General features: G+C 41.5%; 1 protein-coding gene across 4 annotated transcripts in view; it reads left to right on the top strand.

Annotated features, from left to right (window-relative positions):
• IMPDH1 (inosine monophosphate dehydrogenase 1) overlaps positions 1-27015 on the top strand; it is a 357871-nt gene that overhangs the window by 121644 nt on the left and 209212 nt on the right. For 2 of the 4 annotated variants that reach the window (XM_069229371.1, XM_069229370.1), the window contains exons 1-2: positions 5238-5400; positions 6720-6818. In XM_069229371.1, the coding sequence (XP_069085472.1) occupies positions 6721-6818 (98 nt within the window). In that variant the 5' untranslated portion in view covers positions 5238-5400; position 6720. Of the gene's footprint in view, positions 1-5237; positions 5401-6719; positions 6819-27015 lie in introns of those variants that run through there. The other 2 variants (XM_069229367.1, XM_069229368.1) reach the window with 1 other exon arrangement.

The following is a 27015-nucleotide window of genomic DNA, read 5'->3' as shown; positions in this document are numbered from 1 at the left end:
GTTTTGATAAATTTGTGCTCTTGAGTTCTTGTGAGTTTAGTAGTGTTTTGATTAGGGATAGAACAATGGGAATGGATTGGAAAAAGGGAAGTTGTAAGTTATTATTGGGAGATGTCGACATGTGGATCTGATCATTTGGTAAATTGGCTAAGAAAGAGGTGAAGTTTGAAAAGGATGTTTGGGAGTTCATAGCAGTCACAAAGGCTTGGGATGAGTCACAGAGAGGAAGGATGGGACAAAGGTTAAGGAAAGCACATTTAAATTGAAGAACTGAAATCAACTTATCTGTACACTATATGCATGGCACTTTATTCAGTGTTAGTAACAAGCATAAACCCTTATATATATTTATATATAAATATATATATATACCCATATGTACATGGAAGCTGCAAAATTTACATTTTTCATATCATGTTTCGATATACACATGTACCTTGTGTAGAAGTATACAAAGATTTTATTTCAAACAACTAACTGAAATTAACTTACACATAAATATATACACAACACTTAGTAAAGTTTTAGTAGCAGGCATAAACCCCTCTATAGATACAATCATATTTACATAAAATCAGCAAGGGTTACATGGTCTAATATATATATATATATCTTGTGTTATTATAGTATAATATACACGTTTTCCCTTGTACTAATGTACCTTCCTATAACAGGAAGCATAGGTCAATATAGAAGGACACATGTATAAAGACAACCTTATCTCCATACCCAGAGAAGCATGGTCTGTCATGCCCTGCCTTAAAACACAACCATACAAGAAAAAGACAATAGGTGGTACATTCTTCTCTGCTCAAGCAGCCAAACTATGGAATTCATTACCCCCAAATAGAAGATCCACGAATAACTATCTTATCTTCAGAAGACTTCTCAAGAGTTGGCTCTTTCCTTCATAACCACCATAGCCAAAGAGCAATGGCCTGTGTTGGTAAACACCTATAATCTGATTACGTGTGTGTGTATATACAGGGAATGCAGAATTATTAGGCAAGTTGTATTTTTGAGGATTAATTTTATTATTGAACAACAACCATGTTCTCAATGAACCCAAAAAACTCATTAATATCAAAACTGAATATTTTTGGAAGTAGTTTTTAGTTTGTTTTTAGTTTAAGCTATGTTAGGGGGATATCTGTGTGTGCAGGTGACTATCACTGTGCATAATTATTAGGCAACTTAACAAAAAAATATATATACCCATTTCAATTATTTATCATTACCAGTGAAACCAATATAACATCTCAACATTCACAAATATACATTTCTGACATTCAAAAACAAAACAAAAACAAATCAGTGACCAATATAGCCACCTTTCTTTGCAAGGACACTCAAAAGCCTGCCATCCATGGATTCTGTCAGTGTTTTGATCTGTTCACCATCAACATTGCGTGCAGCAGCAACCACAGCCTCCCAGACACTGTTCAGAGAGGTGTACTGTTTTCCCTCCTTGTAAATCTCACATTTGATGATGGACCACAGGTTCTCAATGGGGTTCAGATCAGGTGAACAAGGAGGCCATGTCATTAGATTTCCTTCTTTTATACCCTTTATTGCCAGCCACGCTGTGGAGTACTTGGACGCGTGTGATGGAGCATTGTCCTGCATGAAAATCATGTTTTTCTTGAAGGATGCAGACTTCTTCCTGTACCACTGCTTGAAGAAGGTGTCTTCCAGGAACTGGCAGTAGGACTGGGAGTTGAGCTTGACTCCATCCTCAACCCGAAAAGGCCCCACAAGCTCATCTTTGATGATACCAGCCCAAACCAGTACTCCACCTCCACCTTGCTGGCGTCTGAGTCGGACTGGAGCTCTCTGCCCTTTACCAATCCAGCCACGGGCCCATCCATCTGGCCCATCAAGACTCACTCTCATTTCATCAGTCCATAAAACCTTAGAAAAATCAGTCTTGAGATATTTCTTGGCCCAGTCTTGACGTTTCAGCTTGTGTGTCTTGTTCAGTGGTGGTCGTCTTTCAGCCTTTCTTACCTTGGCCATGTCTCTGAGTATTGCACACCTTGTGCTTTTGGGCACTCCAGTGATGTTGCAGCTCTGAAATATGGCCAAACTGGTGGCAAGTGGCATCGTGGCAGCTGCACGCTTGACTTTTCTCAGTTCATGGGCAGTTATTTTGCGCCTTGGTTTTTCCACACGCTTCTTGCGACCCTGTTGACTATTTTGAATGAAACGCTTGATTGTTCGATGATCACGCTTCAGAAGCTTTGCAATTTTAAGAGTGCTGCATCCCTCTGCAAGATATCTCACTATTTTTGACTTTTCTGAGCCTGTCAAGTCCTTCTTTTGACCCATTTTGCCAAAGGAAAGGAAGTTGCCTAATAATTATGCACACCTGATATAGGGTGTTGATGTCATTAGACCACACCCCTTCTCATTACAGAGATGCACATCACCTAATATGCTTAATTGGTAGTAGGCTTTCGAGCCTATACAGCTTGGAGTAAGACAACATGCATAAAGAGGATGATGTGGTCAAAATACTCATTTGCCTAATAATTCTGCACTCCCTGTATATATATATACATATATATATATATATATATATATATTATATCTAGATATATGTATTTCTTCAGGAAATATGTATAATTACTATTTTATATTAACAAAATATATACACACTCTTTAAGCCTGTTTAACAAATGTATATTTTACTCATGGTTAAATGTATATATGTGCATGCATGTGTGTGCATATATGTATATATAAATAGGTATATAATGTATGTATGTCTATACATATATGTGTATGTTATTCTATTTATAACATGTTCATAGGTCATTCATAGGTCCTAGGTAACTTGTTAGATTAGATACTTAAGAATCTCTGTTTTCATTTTATCTACCACAATGAGCAAATGTTATCTTATCTATTTATCTGCAACCATTTTGCTATTGAAAATTGAGGAAAGATAAAATAATGCTAGAAAAGTAAACTATTAAATAACTTAAAATGTAGCAAACCTTGAAAGTCTGTGTTTATACAATACAACTTTAAATCTCAAAATATTATATCTACTATTATATTCCTTATACATATATTCCCTTATGTATCTATTTATGACTTTAGTCCTAGTGTACAAGATTTAAACAAAAATACTATTTTGTAAGCTTTACTCTGTCTCCCCATCACCCTATACCTCTATTAATCTATCTTCCACCCCCACTCTCTGACTCATCCCAAGCCCTATCTACTAATATCATCTCCAAAATAACCCTACCTAAGCTCTTCCCTCCTCTACTGTCCCTGGCTCACTCCAAACTTCAGTTTACTATCATGATCTTCTAAACAACCCTACTAAATTCTCCCTCATTTATCTCACCTTTGGCTCCTCCAAAAACCCCTTCTATGACTATGATCTCCCTAACCCCTTTCTACAGACTCTTCCCTCCTCTCTCCTTTACTCATCCCAAGCCTCACCCTATTACTATAAACTCCCAATTAACACTTCTGGATTCTTCCCTCCTCTATCTATCCATTACTATTCAATCCAATTAATAAACTCACATATCCCCCTCTCAAATTAACTCATACTAATACTGTACTAACAAACTGACAACTAACAAATTCACATATCCTCTGTTCAAATTACCTAATATTAATACTGTACTCATATTTCCCTATACTAATTCACCAGTAATTGTTTTGGGTTCCAGGGTAGCTTGCTACTTGCTGAAAAGCGCTGTGACGCCTCCTCAGGTGTAGTATATACACAATACAGTAGATCGACAGGCAGGGACAAATCCAATCAATACTTTAGGAAACCAGTACTCACTCCTGATTTCATGGGTAAATTCCTTTCCCTTATTTATTTAAATCATTTGTAAAGGACAGTAGAAGCTCCTCATAAAACAATCCATCACGTATTTTATCTCTACAACATAGATATAAATATCACATTAACATCACAAACATATGTAACACAAATAAACAAAAGGAGGGTTATGCCCATCATCATTACTTTGCATTGCGGTCACTATTACACAATTATCAATGTGATCCAGTAGGCTGTGATGATCAAGGGTTTTAACTGCACCCAGCTGTCAAATACCTAAATATTTTTTCAAAGGTATTTTGTAGTGCAACAACAATTCTGCCTATAAGTTAATTAGCTTCAAAGCCCTTGATCCCACTAGAAAGGGGTAGTAAGCACTATATAAATACAATTACAATGTCTGCATTTACATCCACTATGTCTAAATATATTAATACTTTCTTATAATCAGATTAATATAGTGTAACATATGTTTTCATAGAAATGGGGCACAAAGCATTACACACACACTCTCATCTTGTTATACGTTATGTTAATATGATGTATTTATTATGTGCTGGCATGCATATATATGTAATGCCAAAAACATACATATTTACTTTTTAAAATACACCTATACAGATGTATCCACATATTTAGACCTATGTGCACAGTAATATATGACGCACATTAGTATTATACTTAAATAAATATTGACGTTCAAGGAATAAATCCATGAATATCTACATGCAATACATATGTACATAGTTCTAATATTAGTTACATTTTTAAAAATACGCATGTATGTTGTGCGAGTACATTGCCGGTACAGGTTTTTTTACAATAATTATTTTCTTTACAAAAGGAAACAAAAACGTCTCCATATAACTAGAACAGTCTTCGCTTAAAAAAAAATCCTAAAGGGAGTATTCGCAAACCTGGTGGTGATTTTACACTTTTCATCTGCAAAAAACCTACGAAACTGTAAAACCTGCCACTTCACAGCGCTGTCCAACGCAGGAATTCATATTAAAGTCACGCAACACGTCATTGCCTCCATCTTTAACGGTTTGCCTAAGGTTCACCAAAACACTCCTCCCATACACGTGCCTTACGAAACAGGGGTGATGCTAGCGCGCAATGTTTCAACAGTGTGTTTAAGGGAGGCATCTGAGAAATAAGCAACGAGCGTAGATTCCGTCCCTGCCTCCATGGTCTGGGGTCACAGCGTGCTGCGGCACCTAGCCCCGCCACCCACTGTGGATAGTGGCCGCTATCCCCAGACATTGTGTGTGTAGATTCAACCACAATCTGCACAGCACCTTTCCTTATCTCTCCCGAGACAGCGTGTGACCGTCAGGTGCGCATGCGCAGTCTTTTCTGGGGGCGCGTCTGTTTCTTGCGCAAGCCTGTTGAGGCACGCGTTGCTCAGTTCTTCGGTGCGCATGTGCGGTGTGCGTGAGTTGGCCCATTGTGCCGCCTCTTGTCGCACTTTGCGTGCCGGCGCGCGTTCAATTGCCTCTCGGCTGCTGTGTGGTCTGGTACAGCCCCCCTTCATCGCCAGCATTGTGCTTCTTGTAGTCGTCGCCGGCAGTAGTGTCAACAGTGAGGTAAGGGTCCGAGGCCGTGTAGTAATAGGGGAAAGTGGGGCGGTGTTGCAGTCTGTTTCTGTTGAAGTCAACCACATTGATCTGCGGATGCCATCTGGCATCTCGGGACCCAAGGAACTGGCGACATCGTGAGACTAGACTGGGATCACGTCTGATCCAGGGGCAACTGAGCCTGGATGCATGCGAAAGTGAAGACCTAAATCACGGAGCATCACGTGTAGTTGCACCGTGGACTGCTTTAGCAGCAGGACATCACGGGTGCTTGGAGAGGGTGCAATAGTGCGAGTGGTTGAGCAAGGAGGTTCCAGGCTGCTTAGAAGTTTTGAATACCTTTTCAGCCTTCTTTTGCTCCTTTCCGCACCACTCGAAATTAAAACCCCAGATGTGTCCATGTGGCAGATGCGTTCGTAGCCCAGCACCAGCCGTTTAAGCAGCCAGCTGATGAGATCACGAAAGCAACGTGTCACTATTACAGCTCTGGACCTTCTGGCTGTGACTTATTATTTTAAGTTATAATTGCTCGAGTAATAAAAGCATTACTTTTCAGTATGAGAGGAGGAGCATAATGATGACTTGGTTTATTCACTCAAAGGGCCTCTTTTGGAGCTACTGTACTGCGGCTCATTTTGTTTAACCAGCTGACCGATGTACCTGCGAATGTTGTTGAGCGGTGGTGCAACAGCCTCTTTTCCTACACGTACCATCTGGAATAGTATAGGCTGAAGGTGCGATACTGTGCATTCAGAACGGATGTACAGTCAATGGAATGTGGCCTTCTCTGTTTTGGGATATTTCAGATACATTTTATAGGCTATAGTGAGATGGTGGGGATTGGAGGTGTATTGCAGATGTGGGAATCCCTTAGCTATGCTCCCTTTCGTAATTATTCAGAAAATATTTAGACTGCCCCTAGCTATTGGTACAGATGTATATTGCCCCCCCCCCTTTAGCTCTTATGCTAAAAAAACAAGGGATATATGGCTGTGGAATGTCACTTGAAATCTCTTTGTCTTTGGAATATTTGCTAATCACAGTCTATGAGCCTTTGTGATCTTAAAAACGACCATAATATAACTTCTTTCACATGAAGTGCAGTTAACTTTTACATTTTATGAATTTCTTCCTCATGGCCAGGCCATATCCTAGTTGGCATACCACATCAAAGGCTGGGCACCAGCTGAAACATGCAGAGAAGAATTCTGTTGAATATCACCTAATAAGCATGGCAAATTGTACGCATTTGTCTCCCAGCTGCCCTTTTCTCGTATTCCAGCAGTTCATGTTAACACACTAATTGTTCTTCGGTCCTTTTTCTGCAGCATGGCAGACTATCTAATCAGTGGCGGCACTGGCTACGTCCCGGAGGATGGTCTCACTGCTCAACAGTTATTTGCCATCGCAGACGGTCTCACTTACAAGTAAGATGCATGCTTTTTATACCCTGCATTATATTTCTCTGTTTATTTTAATCCACAACAAGCTTCACTCACAGCGCCGTCCAGTCATTGGTTGTGTGGCCATCTGCTTTTATTTTGATGTTTAACTTCTAAGGGACTGGTGTGGTATGATGGTGCCATTATCTTCCAACCATTCGACAGGTGATTTCAAGCCCCCACTTTCTTATGAGTAACATTCTGGTTTTGATAGTTTTTAAATCTCATGTGGTTGCTGGTGACCTGTTTTTGGACCCTTCATTCAGACAGTGGCTTTATTTATGTTCACCACCAAACTTATTCCAAACTAATGTTTATATGTCTTCTGAATATTGGTTTGGGTTTCTGTAGCTAGTGTTGAATGAGGCTAGTGCATGCAGATATACTACTTTGGTATACACTGTGTAGCCTTGCATATGAGCAAATAGAGGTGCTGATCTTCAGCAGACACTCAACTATCTGGATTGACTCTTGGTGACAATTGGAACTTGGACCCACCGCAACGCCTAAAGATCATGTCTGGAACCTCAGCATCATCCTCAACAGTGACCTCTCCCATGAGATGACAGGCCAGTGCTGTCTCCTCAGTCTCTTTCCACACACACTGCAAGATTTTCAGATTACTTCCTCTTCACAGAAGGAAAATGGTGACACAGGCCCTTATCACCAGCCGACTTGACTATGGCAACGCACTCTACGCAGACATCTCCACCGAACTGCAGCTACTCCAAACAGTCCAGAATGCAGCTGCAGGACATCCTCAACCTACCTAAAAGAACCCACATCACCCAGTATCTAAAGGACCTCCACTGGCTCCCGATCATAAGAGATGACTTTTCAAGCTCCTAACCCATTCTTCCAAAGCCCTCCACAACCTAGAACAGACATCTAAACCGCAACCTTCACCTCCACCAACCTCCCAGGAGCCTCTGCTCTGCACACCTCACCCTTACAGAGATACCACACGTACGCCGCTATCGCACAAGAGGACTCTTCTTCTTGCACCTCACCGCCAAGACCTGGAAGGCTATTCCCTTCCACCTCTGCACCACACCATTGCTGACCCACTTCAGGAAGGGGCTGAAAGTCTGGCTCTTTGAAAAACACCTGCAGCAAGCGCCTGGCTACCCTCTTGGGTGATAAGCTGCACTAGAAATATACCGGCTGATTGATTGAGAATAGGTTAACTTATGCAGTTGTGGTTGATTAGTTGGCTATTAATAATACCTGTTGGAGCTCTTCTCATTGTGTCGGATAGCATTTTGCGAAAATTCAATTTTGCTTCCCCTTAGAGTCTTAGGTCGTTGTTCCCCATGTAGATTTTGTAGATGGTGTTTTCAGTTAAATGAAGTATAAACAAGCGAGCTCTAGGACCTCTAGTAAGATTTCATTGAGTCAATTGAAAGTGCAAGGATGGGTAGAATGGAAGGTCACTCCTCGTGTGTTATGGGAGGTATACTGATGACGTGCTCTGTTGAAACTCCCTGCCAGAGTTCTGTAGGGCTCCTAATATTGTCTATTAATTTGTGTTTGTAAAATAATATTTTTCTCCCAAAAGCCAATAATGTAGATTATTAGCATGGTGCTTAATATGATTCCTATAATGAAGTAGTTTGGTAATGTTTTAGGTTGCTTTTCTCTTACGCTGAATTAGCAATGCATGAGCTATTCCTGGGTTCTGTAAGCTTTCAGGACAGCACAGCTGTGCATTTGTGCGCCTTTGAAATGAGGGCGGAAAAACTTGCTTTGATGATTTGTGCCTGGCTCACTTTGCATACAGGTTCCGCCTATAACATATGATAATTAGGCTTGAGATTGTATGTTAACTAACCTTGTACATACATTTGTTGTTTGTTTTCTCAAAACAGCTGAAGGCGGACATTTTGTTAATCATGGATTTCGCTATTCTGTTCTTACATGTAGGCGTTTTATGCAAGCATTGCATGAGTAGATCTTTTTAGCAGCCAAAGTGCTTGCATTTCTGTCTTCGTCATTTGTCTGATTGAGCTGAAGGTACCTTAGATAGTAAACCTGATTTGTGGGTAAGCAGAGAACTGGAACGGTTAGCCGCATTATTTTAATAGCAAGGTTCCACCTTCTTTCCAGTGTGATCTTGATTTCCTGTGTTAGTCCACTGGCTGCAAAGATTTATTCTTTGGAACTATGCTCAACTGGTATTTGGATGCAATGGCGAGCGAACTGGATTCTCGTGTTTGGCATCCCAGCAAAGCAGGAATTTGGGGCAATCCAGACTGGCAAGTGCATGTATCTTTTTTTTTTTTCCTTTAATCTAATTTCGAATTTTTAAGTACTTATTTTTCCTAAGGTACTTGGAATTCGTACATCACATGTGATCTTAAGATAATATTGCAGTTCTTTGTAGAGAAGCATTTTTATAGCACTTACTACCCCTTTGTAGGGTGCTGAAGTCTTAACTACATCAGTGGCGCGCCACACCTTCTAGGTGTGTGGTTGGAAGTGTGTTGTCTTTGCTTTGAGCCTGTGAGAAGTGTTTACATGTGCGTTATGACATCCGGGGTACAGTTATGTTATGGGAAGCATTACTTGTGGTGTGATGGACGAGGAAATGTGAGAAAATGGAGAATTTTTTTTTGTCATTTGTGATATGCTGACATCCCAGATTAGCTCTGCAGGTCACTTTATTGAGTCCGTTTTTTCCTTCTATGTTTTCAACCTGAGTTGCTTTGCCGACCGTGGCAGGAAGTTGTCCATTCTTTGACCTTATGGGTCGTGACCTGGGGGAGGGTGGTGGGGTCGGGGTAGCTACATGGGTAGCTCAAGAGTGGGGAGAGGGAATACGAGATCTGCCGTCATAGAGTGAATTGCAGGCCTTCTTTAATGTTTGTCATTATGAGTAATAAAGTGAAGAGGTTTTCCAAGATGCACTGCATTGTCATCCTCCTTTTAGTTATTCTAGGCTGCTGTGCTCAGACTGAGTGACTAACAATCGACACTGCAGGGTCCAAAATAGAGTCCTCCATTGATCACCAGTTTGTAACGGATCTCTTTTGGTTTAGTAGGCATGTCGGGTTCTTATTGAGTGGTTCGTTATGGAGGCTGTTATAGTCTATGCCATTCCAAGGTTCCTTTGCTCTTTCATAGATTATACCTGTCAATTGACAATTTTTTTAAATCATATAACTTAAACTCCCCCCCCTCCCCTCCAAAAACCCCCAAACATTTTACCATGTCGCAAGAAACTCTGTGTACCCAAGGGAATCCAGTGACTTCTGATAAAGAGAGTCATTAGAAATGGATGTGCTCTTTAGAGATAACATTGTAATTTTGTTTGGTTTACTGAAGTGTTTAGGTCAGTCTTTCCCGCAGATACATTTATTTATTTATAGAAACAATTAGCTCTTTCGCTGTATGTCAGAGCACTGCGTTAATATGTGGCATGTGAGCTGTTCACGATCAGCACAGCTTGTTTATTATCTTCCACCCCATTTAATCTGAGATGTCGACCCAGTTACCCTAGCATTGTCTGCAGTTATGTACTCATGTTTAAAGCTGTTCAAAACACTTGTGTGAAAAGAACCTTCATTTGGGAGATTTTGTCGTTTCCAGGGGCGTGGTGGGTGAGGCTTCATATTTGCCTGTCCCTTTGTCTGTCTGACGTTAGTTGTAATATTAGAATAGATAACCGTATACAAACTGAAATCTCGCATCTTGATTTCAGTCTGTTTGATGACTGGATTGAAACTGTGGCCTTCTTGTTAAACACTTTTACCAGTAAGTGAATTAACAAGCTTAGCTTTATATCTGGTTTCCTGGTAAATCCGGTGCCTTCAGCTAAACTTAAACAAGCATTTGCATTGTAACAGGTCTCGCATTTACTTGAGCTGGAGCAATTGGCATTGTAAATGCATAACTGGACTTTTGTTGCCTCATTAATTGGTCGACCCTGCCGCATATTTTGGTCCTTTCTGGTACATAATTTCAGTGGCCCTGCATATAACAAAATGGCAATTAGGCCTACTTGGATATTTTTTTAATCAAGGCCTTTAAAACACAAACTACTCCCAGGTGCAAAAGATATTTACTTGGCAGTTGGTACAGGCGACATCGCTGAAGTATGTTGGCAATCGTGCAATTATCCCTGTAACAGAGTTAGTGTCCAAGGCGGTAACAGAATCGCCTCAAGGCGGGACAAATGTAAAGCATTTACCAATGAGATCTTTTGATTTTTGAAAGGCAAGCCCACAGACGGCTGGCATGATTAAAAGCCCACCATACTTATGACATGTCAGAGCGCTTTGCACACTCGACCTAAAAGCAGCTGATCCTCGGACAATGCAATTGGTGTTGTATGACCTCCTCTGGGATTTTGTATCTGCATCACTTCACAAATCAGCAGACTCATTCATTGGCATTTGTTACGTCTCGACTCTCAGTACCCAACACTCTTACTTATGTAGACTTTAAAGTTAAATGTAAAAATAGTAATTTTAATGATTAGTGAGCTTTCCAAAACAGGCTGCTCACCTTCAAATCTTAAGCAATGTTAGGATGTGACATTACTTCTACAGAGGCATTAACTTTACCTATCAAAACATTGGTTTGAACAACAAATTATATTATTATAAACATTGTGCTAGTTTTTGTTCTGTACATAGGTGAAAATACCCTTTGACTACTTTAGTTTATTCACTCTTCAGATATTCTTGAATGCCTGTGTGAATATCTGTATTATTATTTGTTTATTTTTGGCGTGGGTATAATCTTGTCTAGAAATTTGTTCTCTGAAACACATCAGGCTTGATTTATAAAACATGTAGGTTGTGCACCTTATTTTCAGAAACTACTGTCTAATTTATATTTGTGCATAGCTAATTACCATTGATTCCAGTGCCTGAAACTTTTGTTCCTGGAGGATGAAATACATTACTATCTTGAGCACTTTGTAGCTTTATTGAAGAGCAATAACATTTGCCCATGTGGTCGGACTTTGAAATGTTTACGAGTGGAACAACTCGCCTTGAAGGTGTAGGAAAAATAGGATCTTTTTTATTAAGTCAATATATTTCAGCCTCTATTAGTAATTTGTTGCTTTCATGGACTTATTGATCATTGTGGTGCCTGCAGTGACAGACTGTGCTTTACAAACGACAATAACCATGGTGGTTGAGGGCATTTGCCACTGGTGTTCTGTGGGTCTGACCTACTGTTGCTCTGCAAAGTGGGCAAGGGCAATCCTTTCCACACTTAACTGTCATTGTAAGAGTGTGAGCATTCACAGGGCTCTCAGGGAGTTAGTGTTGGGTAAGCAAGAACATGGAACTCAGTGTTAACAGTAGCATAATGTCCATCGAAGTGCTCATCTTTTGTGGAAAAACAAAGTACTTGATTCACACAACAAAATGGTATACAACACTTAATGTTATACATGATTGTAATTAGTTGAATCAGTAGTGAAGTGCTACCCCTTCCCCAACAGTCTCCTCCCCCTCCATAAATGGAATAGGCAAGGATTGGAATCACCCTGTACAAAAGGAATCAGTAATGATTCAGGGTGGTTCCTGGGTTCCAGTAATGATAAAGTTAGGGTCCACAGAAGTCAAAAGGTTGGGAACCACTGATGTACACTGCTTTTAGTTTGGGGGAAAAAAATAGTTATGCAGACGTGCCAACTACCCCACATAGCCAAAAAAGGACTCCGCACTGAGGGAGAAAAGGTTAAAATGTCTTTGTTTTGTTTTATGTTCCCAATTGTGGCAAGTGTTGCGTTTCTTCTAACCAACAAATCACAACGAAGTACAGACAGCGAAAACGAAATTCTGAATGCCTCGGATGGAACACAACTTTGCAATAGAATGCTGATATTTCTAACCTAGTAAAATTGATGTAGAACTTGGCGAAAACCTATACTTGTTTTATCCACATATTTTTAGGTTGCGACTAAGCAGTGCGCATGCTCTGTCTCAAGACGTGCTGTGTTCAGTCTGTGGGCTTTAACCACGCCCACTATTACCATTTGTTCTTTGTTGTGCTTATTTCAAAGATTTCCTTTTTATTGATGCATTTTTCTATATGTCCCTCCTTTGTGTGCTAAGTTCCCTTCCAGATGATTTCGCTAAGAGAATATTTTTGTTGGCCATCACACTACGTTCATGCTTCATCCTGTCACAGCGTGTGATGGCCCCTTCTCCCTTCTGGGCATTGCAGCCTTAGTGTTCTTTTGGTTGTCCGTAGTAATGTGTTCACACCACATCAGTGAAAACACTGTGTTTAGAAAGGTACCAAAGGTTTCTGGTTTAGTTTGTTCTTATGCGTCTACTCTGGTATACATAATTGATGTTCACCAAGCCATTTCAGGGTTTGAAAAATCCCCTCGATATGGCAGGTCTTATTTGATCAAGTTGAGCTATTTTTAGGACTTACTTGCCCCTTCTGGCGAGTTGACACAGAACAGGTTTTCTGTTCAGTTGAAAAGTGGAGGGGCAATAAAAGATGCCTTTAAATCTTGTTCTTATGTCACATTTGCTCTGTGTTCACAGACAGAGATCAAAAGTCAGTTTGTCTTAGAATTAATTTTCCTTCTGACTGCAGAGTTCCAGGACTTTGTAAGGAGAACTGTTGTAAAAAGGAAATAGGGTGTCAGTTTTTTCCTAACACACAAAGTTTATTCGACTAAATCAACTGTGCAAACATTTTGAAGTGTATTTCAGTAGTTGTGAAAGCTCATTTTTAATATTTATTTGTGATTAAAAAAAAAATGTATATATATATTTTAATAGGATGAAAACATATCAGAATACTTAACGTGTTGATGTGCAAAGGATATGTTTTCTGAAATCCAATTTTCACAGATTGTTAATACACTATATAGTTTTTGTCAGTAAAGTTGCAAGTTAGTGGAAAGGGTTTTTGGACATTTCTTGGAAATTTAGTGTGTGTAGGTGACTATGCTACCACATCATAGTTTAGTAATATATCTATTAAAAGTGAGTGTTTAAACAAACTGAGAAACACTCCTGCCCTGATGGCAATGCTGTTAGTAAACTAAAAGAAGTTATTGTATTGTATTGTAATCGTATTTATATAGCGCTTACTACCCCTGACGAGGTGTCGAAGAGCTTTTCGATGAGTAGCATGCTACTCTGGAACCCAACAAGAATTAGTGATGGATTAGTATCGGGAAATAATGAGTACAGTTTTAGTATTATTATGAGTTAATTTGAGCCGCGGTTATGAGAGTTTGTTAGTTAGATTGACTGGCGTAATGGAGGGGTGGAGGAGGAAAGAAATCCAGAAGTGTTAATTGGGAGTATATCCTTCATTTAATCAACCCAAAGGCTTGGGATGAGTAAAGGGGGGTGGAGGAGGGAAGAGTATGTGGAAGGGTTAGGGAGAGCATAGTAGCAGGGCGAGATAAATGCGGTTATAAATTTATAATAAATAAAGTTATGGGTCATGTGTCCCCTATATGTGGGCTAGATTCTTGTGATTCGTGCAGCAAACTTTAGTCTATTTAATCAAACAAATTTTTTTTTTTTTTTTGTACTGCATAAATGCTGACCTTACCTATTTTAAGGTGCAGTCATATGTGAGAATGAGAAAAAGGCGCATCTGTAAACTGTTTGCCTAGGATCACACAATTTGAGACCTGTTTATGGGTCAAATACTTTACAGTTAGGCCGAGTAGATTATTTATGTTACTCGATCTGCAGGTCTAGTAACATTTTTATGATTTTTCGAGGCTTGCACTTTTCTCTCAACTGCAGTTTTAGAAATAGTCTGTGTGGGTGTTTTGCACCCTCCGGCAGAGAGAGACTCATCCACGTTCAGTTTTCCTCATTCTAAAGTCCTCTAAATAGTGCTGCAGCTGCTTCTCTGGTCCCAGTGGTAAATTCTCATTCTTTATCCTATAGGCAGTGCTGCTAGCTGCTTCTCTGGTCCTGGTGCTAATACCTCATTCTAAGCCCTCTAGACAGTGTTGCCGGAGCTTCTCTGGTCCCTGTGGTAATTCCTCATTCTTAGTCCTCTTAGAAGTGCTGCAGCTGCTTCTTTGGTCCCTGTGGTAATTCCTCAATTCCTAATCCTCTAGGAAGTGCTGCTAGCTGCTTCTCTGGTGCCGTTGGTAATTCCTCATTCTAAATCTGCCAGACAGTGCTGCTAGCTGCTTCGCTGGTCCCATCGGTAATTCCTCATTCCGAGTCCTCTCAGCAGTTCTGCAGCTGTGTCTCTGGTAACATTGGTAATTCCTCATTCGAAGTCCTCTAGGCAGTGCTGCTAGCTGCGTCTCTGTTCATACATCCACTGCATTCCAAACCAAAACCCATGGGTAAAAGACATTGGGCCAGATGTATCAAAAAACCTTTCGCGAATCAGTAGTAACGAATTTTAAGAAATCGCCTTTTCTGATTCGCAAAATCCTATGTATCATATTTGCGATTCAGTAATAGCGATTTCTTAAAAATCGCAAATGCTATTACCAAATCGCAAATAGCGATACAGCCCCCATTCGCTCCTATTGGCCTGTAGGCCCATATTTGTGATTTTTTTTTTTTTTTTTTTTTTTTTTTTTTGTGCATTTCCCAAATAGCGAATTCCTAACTGGAATTCACAATTTTGGAAATGCAAAACCCTCTGCTGCACCCCAAAAAGTTTTTGGGGACATGTAAGGCGCACACATGCCAAAGGGGCATGTGTGCGTTACATGTCAATTTTAAAAATGCATTTTTAATGCATTTTTATAATTTGCACATGGTTACCACCAAGTTTTACTTGGTGGTAATTGTGATTCCTTAATGCCAAATTCGCATTAAGGAATTGCTTGATACATGTGATTATGAATTGCAAATAAAGATTCCTTATTTCCAATTTCTTATTTAGAGAATCTCAATTTGCGATTCTCTAAACGGGCTCGCAAATTTAAGGAATTGCTATTTTAGCGATTCCTTAAATTTGCGTTGCGAATGCCTTTCATAAATACTGAAAGACATTTTTGCATTCGCAAACGGGCATTCTCACCGTTTGCGAATGCAAAAAGAGTTGATACATCTGGCCCATTGTCATTTACAACACATATAGCTCTGACTCTCACAAATGCGAGACCTATTGCATTGCAAATGCTTGTTATCTTTTTATTTTTCAAAACTAAATGCGTTGGTTTATTTTTTTTCTTGTGATTGGTTGGAGTGTGTTCTTTATCACAGTTCTCGATTTTTGTTATTTTCTCTAATCTAGCGATTCGTTGGTGGCGGTAGGTCAGCTGCAGCAAACGTTTGCTGTTTAGTGGTGCTTGTCTCCCGTAGTGGTGGGGGTACTTTGTCCCTGATAGCCAGTTTACTTTACAGATGCGTTTCTCTCGGCGCGTTTCACGCGTTTTGATTCTGAATCTGTTAAATGGGACACTTTTTCACCCAATATTTTTTAAGGACACTCTACCTTCAACAGCGTTTTTGTTTGAAAAGCTGCTCGATAAAATGAATCTAAAGTGCATTTTTCTAATTTGAACACCGTCAAAAACTCCTAGCTGTTTATCTATTAAGTGAGACGTGCTGTCCTGTAGTCTTGCTGTGAAGTATTTCAGCCTTGATGCTTAAGACTGATAAGTACTGTAGTCCTACGAAGACGCTTAATATACCCATTGCTGCGTACCTTACATTTTCTATTTATGCTCCCCTATACAGCTATTTGTGCTTTTTCACTATACATGTGCCACAGAAATTGAAGTTGCCAGTTCTTGTGTAGAAGTTTTGTTTGTGTTTGTGACCTGAATCCGACAGTTTGGGGTGAAGATTTGTAAATGGGATATTTGTATTGATAGCTATGTGAACAACACATTTACATAAACTGCATTTGTGCTTTTGGTATCTGGGTGCGCGTTGCTCGATTACATTACTGTGTATTTTTTGTTAATAACCTAATACATATGCCCTCACCAGCTGCTGGTACTGAAGTACGAAAACGTGGTAATGTGAAATGTCTATCCCACCACTCCTCTGGCACCGGCGGGTCCGAGTTGTGGACTAGTTAGAGCTGTGAAAAATGAGTGACATAGAATGCTCCTAATTTGAGCATCGTAACCTTGTGTTACCTCCCGCGTGGGGGAGGGGATGTGGGGTAGCATGTGAACACCCCAATGTTGAAGTACGAATTTCAGAAGCTAGTGAGAGCCCCGGTCTTCTGTGCAAGGTTAGTTTACAGCCACAGTGCACACAGTTCAGGGTAAAGTATTGTATAAAAGCAATTATACAAACAAAATAGGATTGCTATTGCCTGCATCGCTTTTACAATTCTATTGCATGCTGCCCTTACATTCCTAGAAAACCTATTATTGTGCCAGTAACTGCCAAATTCCTTTTGGGCTAAATCATCAGTGCTGCTACTTCGAGCAAGTAAATTAAGAAAACCCGACGACCTACATTAATTTGGAGCTTTCCCTCATGAAGGGGTGTTGACAAGCCAAACAAGTATGTTTCCCATCAGTCCACTGGGAATTGGAACTAGAATGTAGGGGTAAATGTGTAAAATGGGGCTCAGGGTAACTAAGCTCTGAATAGCAGCGAACACGGCAGAGCTGAATAGTTTCATGGTGACCGTACTGTGTGGTTCCCAACCTTTTGACTTCTGTGGACCAACACTTTATCATAATTGGAGCCCAGGGACCCCAATGAATCATTATTGGAATCCGGGAGGGAATCCCCGAAACCCCCCCCCCCCCCCCCCCCCCCCCAAAAGAACTGAGTCATTACTGAAATCTAGAAACCTAATCTGTTGTTATTATTTATTTTTCTATGCAGTCGCGGACTCCCTAAGGAAGATTCGCAGACTCTGGGGGTTCACCGGAACACAGGTTGGGAACCACTGGTGTAGAGCTTCTGCTTTAGTGCTATGACATAACCCCGTACTGGTGGGCAGGGGTGTAGCTCCAGAGAGTGGGTTTGTGGAGTGTCACCCCCCTCCCCCCCAATTAAAAATGTACTCTGCAGTAAATAAGTGGGTACAGGTACATTCAGTCGGGTAATGTGAAATTATCTGTCAGATATTCACCTGTAATTTTTACATGCCCACGTTGATAAAAATACACCCTTTTTCATCTATGCATTGAAGGCCTTAAAAATGCTGATTAGTTGAACAAATATTGCTTTTTAAGTACCCTCTTTCAATTGCATTCCCCTCTTTACATTGCCCCTTAATCGCCCTCTGCTTCTCATAAGTGTTTAAACACTATATTTTAGCGCGGTTGTTGGGGAAATCGGGAGCGCATCTCCCCCACCACCCAATCATACTGACCAGGCTACACCCCTGCTGATGGGGTGTACCCCGTTACACTAATGTTGTTTGTGTTAGCTAACTTGTGATAATGCGGTTAGCCTGACAAATGCTGTTTTTTTCAGTCACTTATGACATTCATAGTGCACCACTGCCTATGGTTTCCTTTTTTTCGCTTTGCAACACAGAACTGTTTGAAGAGATATAATAGTTGCAAAGCTGTGGCTTATATACGAATCAGTTATATGAAATAAGCCCAAACTAGTGTCTACACAATTACCCCATTAAAGACCCTTTTTTAGGTCGAGCGCGAAAGCGCTTTGACCTGTTGTCAGTATTGTCGCCTTTTAACCACTCCCAACTCACGCCCATCACTTTCATGCGTTTGCTTTCTAAAATCCCTTGATGTCCGTGGTAATTGCTTTACATTTGTCCGGCCTTTGGGACAGTTTTGTTACCACCTTGCAGAGTGACCGTGTTACATGGATAATTGCACAATTGCCGATTATACTTAAGAATGGGTGAACTTTTTTTGTTTTTTTTCCGTTTGTCTCTCCCTTCCATGCTCCATGGCAGCCATGGCCCTCACAGTGGCAACAGCACACACTCAATCAGTGGTATTGGAGCGCTGGTCACATTGTCACCTAACCAGAGTCCTTTCATTTGGCTCTCCTTTTCATGCTCCATAGCTTTTCCAAAAACTCTTACAATTGATAAATGCTTTACTAAAAACACAGAAATCCGCAACGTCTCTCCTGACACAGTGGGACAGCCGATAGTACAATATTCACTTCACTCAACAAAAGTCACCCCATAATTTTTTGCAAGCATTCTTTTTTAAACATGTTTATAACTCACCAAAATGTTGAGCATGACACACTCTTTCTGATTAGTTCATCTCAGGGTCCCCACAATAGATTAGAGGGGTGCCAAAATAATAACCCCTGCCACCATTTGATTCCTTTTTAAGCTCTCGTATGGCTTGAACTTTTGTTTTATGGCTTGGAGTAGTTTGTGTTCTAAGGGTCTTAAAATTGCAGTAGGCCTGCTAGGCCTGAAAATATGCAAGGCACTACGGGCCAGATGTAGCAACTGACGAATTTGCGAGTTGCAAAGTGCGAGTCCATGCGACTCTCAATTTGCAACTCGCAAATTCGTATGCAGTACGGTGTCTCAGACACCGACTGCAACTCGCTATGGGGTCGCAATGACCCACCTCATGAATATTCATGAGGTGGGTCGCAAATTGCGGCCCCATAGCGAGTATAGGCACTCGCTAACATGGAGGCCTGCTGACGTCAGCAGACCTCCATGTTCGTGACCTGCTTTTAAATAAAGCAGTTATTTTTTTTTTAAGTGTAGCCCGTTTTCCTTACAGGAAAACGAGCTGCACTTAAAAAAAACCGAAACCTTTAGTTTCGGTATTTTTTCAGGGCAGGGAGTGGTCCCTTGGACCACTCCCTGCCCTGAAAAAATATTTTTGGGTCCAGTCACAAACTGGAAGGGGTCCCATGGGGACCCCTTCCAATTTGCGAGTGGGTTACCATCCACTTGAAGTGGATGGTAACTGCGATGCCATGTATTGCATACCACTCAGACTCGCAAATAGGAAGGGAACACCCCTTCCTATTTGCGAGTCGGAAATGCATTTTGCGAGTCGGTTCCGACTTGCAAAATGCATTTCTGCATAGCAAAGAGGCATTTGCGCCTCGCAAACGGCGATTTTCGCCGTTTGCGAGGCGCAAATCCTTTGCTACATCTGGCCCTACATCCTCTCGCGGCTTAATATATGGGTGAACTAAATTACTTTGTGACATTCCATTTTCATGTGGTTTTGCCCTCTAGGGGCTAATTATATGGTTACATTACCATGTTTCTTATAAATTATATTTTTATTGTGGTGTCCTCTAGGGGCTGTTCTGAACATTACAGTCAACATTCTACCATATGTGCTGCACTCGTTCGTCAAATAATGCTTTGCAGGGCATTATTTTACAAAACATCTTTGTGCATAACTCAGCCTGCGGAGGTTCTAGGACAATGGGGCCACCTTTAAAAGGTTCACCACAACCTGCTCTTTCTGTCTAGATCATCCCTGGGTCCCCACACTTGGTTAGTGGGAACCCCAAAATAATAACCCCTCCCTTCATTCACTTTCTTTTTAGCCTCTCTCACGGCTAGAACTTTTGTTTTACAGCAGAGAGTAGTTTGTGTTTTAAGGGTCATGTTTGTAAAATCATTGAAATTGGCCTGCTAGCTTTGGCAATGTGTAATGCACTATGCCATCTATGGGCTAAATACATGGTTACGCTGCAATACTTTTTCATTCTCTTTTCTTTTCATGTAGTTATGTTCGCTAGGGGCTAACTATATGGTAACATGACCATGTTTCTTACAAATTATGTTTTCATTGTGTGTTCTCTAAGGGCTGTTCTGAGCATCACAGTCTAATGCCAAACGTTTATTTTTGATAAAGGTTTTTATTGAGTTTCTATGCCAATTGTCAGTTTTTAATAATCTCTCCTTATTGCAGTTATGACCATGGTTCCGGCCAATTTAACATCCTTACACACTATGACTGTTTGAACACTCTTGATATGCTTCGGTGACCATTTTAGCTTATTTCTTTCGTTACTCCTCCGTGTCTGTCTTGTTTTAGGAATTATGTTAGCCAGCCAACAACTGATGGGGTGGTGAAGTGGTATTCTGTTGGAATTTTCATGACAGATTTAAATTAGGATGCTACATGGCAACTTTTTCATCTTGGCTACAGATAGAGGAAGACTGTAAATGGAAGTGTTTTAGTTATATGCAAGGTGCCTGGAATTATGTGGCAGGAAAAGACCAAATTATGAGGTGGGGTGACCAATTTATGTGACAAATAAAGTACACTTATTTACTTCACCAATAGCACTAACTCAAGCAAATGCGAGACCCATTGCGTTGCAGATTCTTGTTTATTTTGCTGCAACACAATCCTGCTTGTACATACCAGTGACACGTAAATGCAGCTTGTACTAAACCCACAGCTTCTGCAAACTGAGGAGAATATCATGTTCCTGGCGCTTTTGTGCTTCTACATAAACGAATATCTGTGATTGTATTTGCCTACTCTGGTGTAATTGAAAAGTCTCATTTCATTCATTGTTATTTCAAGTCTGTTGCACATTTTCAGTTGGTTTCAAGTGATCTGTAAAGTACTGGAGCTGTTTCCTGGATTCTGTCATTCAGCCATGTGGCAGTGCGGGATGTTTTACACATGTAAACGAGAATGTTGTCAAGTTTTCTAGGTGTATATTCCCGCTTTTCTCATCAGCTGACATGTCAGCTACTAACGCGTAGCTAACTAAAGCAAGTTATGGCATATCTAGACTACTGGGTGGGGTCTCACAGCGGATAGACGGCTCCCAGTCCGAGACCCTTGCATGACCCCTCTGTATCTGTGTTCTGTTGGTGTTTAGATTTGTTATCTCTCTCCACCAGCAGTGCTCAAGTCTTAGTGAGCTTCAGCAGACTATAATATTGACACACAAAAGCCATTCTACACCAAACGACTGCAGTAAAAGCTTCAGGTGTGTCTCTCCCAGCTCTTAAGGCACACTGGGAAGGAACCCTGCGTTGGCATTGCTGCGGGAGTGGCATTGCACTCTGTCCTACCCCTTCTGTATTATTGTACGTCCAGGCCCATTGAAATTGTAACCTCAACAAAACCAAACAAACTACTTTATCCTCTTCTTGGACTTTCCCGAGTGCCCTTCAAATGGCTGTTTAAATTCTTTTCCTTTTGTCTGAACTAATTTTTACAGTTTTTTTCTTTGCGGTATGTAAAGTACAATTATCTTTTCCCAAAGTTTGTGATGACTTTTATGTTTATTGACCATGGTTTGACTTTGCAGCAAGCATTGGCAAAGCCAGTAAGTCTGGGCTGCGCTGCACTGCAGTGTGATGCCGCAGAAGACCAGGATAGGCTTCCCATTATCTACTTGGCTCACTCTAAAGCTGACCAGAATTGTTGCCCACTAATAAAACACCCAGAAAGATTCCTTCCGAAGGCAGAATTGGAGAGGCCTTTTCATCTCCACATAGGGGTGGGGTGGGGTGGGCGGCGGTGGGGGGGGGGGGCAAGTTCATCATCAAAGTAAAGGGTCTGGATGTCGCAAATTCTCTTCCTTCTTGTTCTCCTACCACCAGAGAGCATATGCAGCTCCTCTTGTCAGTTCTTATCTATAGCCTGTCCTGTCAGGAATTCGTAGGAGGTTTTTAGTTGAGGTAGTTGTTAACCGTTCTCAAGCAACCACCCCAGTTCTTGTGAGTGTGAAACAAATAAAAGTTGCTATATTAACCTGTGGTAGCTTGCCACAAGAGCAGTCAGGCATAACTTTGAGGCAAGGTGCTAAGTAGTTATGCAGCGCACAAACAGTAAAAAAGAGAACACGGCACAAGAGAAATCCCAAGCCTATTTATTTAGAAAAATAGAGAAAATTGTAATAAATAATTGAAATCAAAACAAATTAGATCCAATCAGTAGAACCAGAGTTATACATTTTAAAAATATTTTGTGAGTAACAGTGCTTAAAAGATCAAAGCACCAACTGCAGGCATATAGTTGAAGAAGCATGGGGCAAGGTCAAAGGATATGGCCGACCGCGATGGACAGCAAGGTCGATTGGCTCCCAGTCCCTGCTTACCTTTGGACTTGGAAAAATATTTAAAGGAAAATGTCTGAGAAGGCAAATTTCATCAGGACAAGGCAGTTCTGCAGTGTCTGAGGAGGATACTTCATCATAAGGGAGCCCCTAGGTGAAGCTCCATCATTACCCCCTAGCACGTTCCTCTCTTATCTTAACTGTATTCCTATCTGGTACCCAACTTTCTATTTCATTTCTTTACCACTTTTTAAGGGATACCTCGTGTATACCTACTCACCTGGCTTTACCAACCCTACTCTACTAGCACTGTCACCACTGCTTCTTTATCTCTTTGGCACCTAATTCACCAATATTCGGTTCACCAAATACCCACCATAGACGTTCTCTACACCTAAATCACTGATTATAGTCTTTGTTGTAACTTGCACTTGGTCTTTAGCGTTTACGACAACATATACTGTGCCATGCCGCATGAAACCTCACTCACGTGTTTGCAATCGCACATGCATCCTTCCTTAGCGGATTATGGGCTCACCACTATGTCTCTAACACTTAATTAGTACATACCTTCAGACCAATTGTACATATCAGTATGTTTCTATTACTTCTTTACAGCCTTGATAAAGTCACTTGCGTGACGAAACACGTGTTGGCTGTTTCCTGTAAGACGACACAAACCTATACCTGCGAATAAAGACTCTAACATATCAACAACTTGGATTCATCGCTTTTACTCTTCACCTCTGGATTTACAATACTTGGGCTTTACTTGCGTCCCAGAAACATCGAAGAACTTTTACCTCTCTGTGTGCCTTGGTCTATCTGTATTCAACAAGTAGCACCACTTTAATAGGGATCTATAAGTATACTGAATGTGCCAATTGGGTGTAAGGCAGTTGTACAATGTTTAGAGGAGTGAGCATAAACACTATAGCCCTGGTTAGCGGTTGTAAAGTGCACAGAGTCCTATGGCCAACAAAATGAATTTCAACAAACAGGAGAGAAAAAATCAGTTTGGTGGGGCGCCCAGGTAAGGCCTTCAGGTCTAACAGGATAGCAATAAGGCTAGGCCAGGGAAGAAAAATGTGTCAAGGGGCCTTTAGCTCCTAGAGTTTCCAGCTATATAAATTTGCAGATCCTTGTATGACTGGCTTTCATAGCTGTGCTTAGCTGAATTTGGTATATATCTCCTGCAAAAACAAATGAAGAAAGTGGGTAAAATAGATGAAGTGCAGTTGATTTCACTCTACATCTTTTGGTATTTCCACCAAAGATTTACATGGCTTAAAATTGAAGGACTTCCTTGCTCTGGCTAAGGTGTGGATGGATATGGATTTTGGGTTTCCCTTTTTAGGTAGCATCCTCTTCAAACAGTACCCCTGGTTGAGAATGGTGAAATTAAAGGGCAAGGCTGGCACTGCAAGGTGTGTGATTTTGCAATTCTTCTCAGCTTATCTGATGGTAATTTCAACCTTCTGTGGACATTGTCTGTGACTCTCCACCTTCAGTGTTTTAAAATTTCCAAATAGATAGATCACCTTCTGCTTAGACTACCTCCAGGAGCTGATGAAACGGAAGGTATCCTCCTTGCCTTTGACTATAAATGCTTTAGAGGTAGTTCCAGAATAAACTGTACAGGAGCTGCGTATGGCATGTACTTTTCAACATAGAGGAAGGACCCATTAGCAGTCAGGCTCATCCTAGAGCTGGTCTTCAAACAAATTCACTTAGAAAGTGAGATGTAGAATGTTCTCCCTGCAGTAAAGCACTACGCTTTATATGCACAATGGGTATTTACGGATACTCTTACACAGTAGGTATTTACACATACTCTTGCACCCCCCTACGTTTTCTTTGTTCTTGGAATGCATGACTTCTTTAACCCCCGGGGTGTCTGGTACGAGCTGGTCTCATCCTTGGCCACAATACCAGCTCGTCCTGCACCCGGCCCATGGGGGGAGCGTGGGCCTCCCACCCCCGTCGGGGATGGAAGGGGAATCGCTTCCCCTTCCACCCCTGAGCCCCCACCCCGTGACATCTGATGACATCAGGGTGCAGTTGTGCGCTGACCTCATCCTAGGTCGCCTCCAGCACGATCGGAAGAGAAATGCAAAGCCGATCTGCTTTGGGGGAGGGGGGGAGGGAGCAGAAACCTCTAGATGCCAGGATTTTTTTTTTTTTTTTATAAAGTATTTTTATTGTTTTCCAAAACTCAAACAAATAAGATGATACAGACATTTAAATATGGTGCCAACGGGCACACAACATAGGTCAGATCCCTTGTTCCAGCGACACGTTCTCAGTTTACAAAGAAAAAAAAAAAAAGGGGAAACTTGTACGCATATCCACTAGACAGGCCCTAGTGAGCTTTGAGATGATCTATAAGGTTAGCGTAAGAGGGGGTGCTGATTCGACCCTCTGGGGAGAGGCAGCCCCCAGTGATATATTTTTTTTTTTATGTCAGTTACGTGCAAGGGGAGTGACCCAATTAGGCAAGGGTTGCTCCCCTAAGGGCATTTCTGCCTTCCCAGAGGCAGATCGGCCTATTTTTATTAGGCTGATGGGGGCAGAAGCCACTAGGCACCAGGGATTTTTTTGTTTTGTTTTCAATTTCTTTTATAGATGGGGAGCGACCCCTTAGGCAAGGGTCACTCTCATGGAGGGCAATTTTATTTTATGTTATTTCTGCCCACCTTGGGGGCAGATCGGACTATTTTTCTTAGGCCAATCTGCCCCCATGGGGTCAGAAACCACTTGGGCACCAGGGATTGGTGTGTGTGTCTTTTGTTTGGGGGCCAGCCCCTTGGGCAAGGGTTGCACCCCATGAGGGCACATTACTGTTGGCCATTTCTGCCCCCTTTGGGGGCAGATAAGCTTATTTTTGGAAGGCCCATCTGCCCCCAAGGGGTGCAGAAAGCCCAGCAGAGACCAGGGAAGATTTTATTCCAAAAAAAGAGGGTGTTGGTATGGCCATGCCCCCACCCCAAATAAATGGGGACAAAGTTGTTCTGCCCACCGGTGGGCAGATGGGGCAGTTACTCCCGAAAGCCTACTAGATGCCAGGGAATTAAAAAACAAAAAATAATAATAATAGTGCAGCGGTGGCTACCAACCTGTATGTGCATGGTTATGACCCCATCCCAAATGAAGGGAGTAACAGTCTTTCAGCCCCCCCCCCCCCCCCCCCCCCACACACACACACACACACTAAAACATCTTATCCCAAGGCAAACAGGAGGACATTTGATTGTTTTGGTTTTACATTTGGGCCATGAGAGCTTGTCTAACACTCAAAATCGTCCCACTTGGAATGGTGAGGGCTGCACTTTATTGGATTTTGGGGCGCTGCCATGTAGAAAAATCTACAACACCTAGGCACATCTGAAAACTAAACATCTAGGTGAGTCCATTGTGGTGTGCTTCGCATGCACTCTGCACCATTTTCTTACCCACAATGCCCTGCAAACCTCTAACTTTGCTTGAAATCACACATTTTTCCCACATGTTTGTGATGGAACCTTCCAGAATCTGCAGGAATCCACAATTTCCTACCACCCAGCATTGTCGCATCTATATTGATAAAAATGCTGCCCCACTTATCAGCCCAAAAACATTTTTTTCCAAACTGCCCTTTTGGACCAGCTTTGGTCCCCCCTCATTTTCGACATGTTTTTACTGTTACCAGCACTTGGCTCACCTACACAAGTGAGGTATCATTTTTTACCGTGAGACTGAGGGGAACGTTGGGTGGTAGGAAATGTGTGCCGGTGTGGTGATCCCACACAGAAATGTGGGGAAAATGTGATATTTTTTTTTTTTTTTTTTTTTTAAACTAAATGTGAGATTTGCTGAGGATTCTGGGTAAGAAAACACGGGGGATCCACGCAAGTCACACCTCACTGGACTCCCTCGGGTGTCTAGTTTTTAGAAATGTTTGGGTTTGGTAGGTTTCCGTAGATGGCTGATGAGCCCAGGACCATAAATGCAGGTGCATATACAAGTAGTTTTGTATTTGCTCATTTTAATGTCTCCACATAGTGTTTTGGGGCATTTCCTTTCGGGGGCTCTAGGCCTACCCACACAAGTGAGGTACCATTTGTATTGGGAGACCTGAGGGGGGGGGGGAGGTCAGTGGGTAGAAGGAAGTTTGTTGCTCCTCTCAGATTCCAGAACTTTGCAGCACCGAAGTGTGAGGAAAAGGTTTTTTCTTTGCCAAATTATGAGGTTTGCTAAGGATTCTGGGTAACAGAACCTGGGGAGAGCGCCACAAGTTACCCCATCCTGGGTTTCCT

This window comes from Pleurodeles waltl, chromosome 4_1 (assembly GCF_031143425.1).
Source record: "Pleurodeles waltl isolate 20211129_DDA chromosome 4_1, aPleWal1.hap1.20221129, whole genome shotgun sequence".
NCBI classification, from domain to species: Eukaryota; Metazoa; Chordata; class Amphibia; order Caudata; family Salamandridae; genus Pleurodeles; species Pleurodeles waltl.
This window is presented reverse-complemented; position numbering and strand designations above follow the sequence as displayed.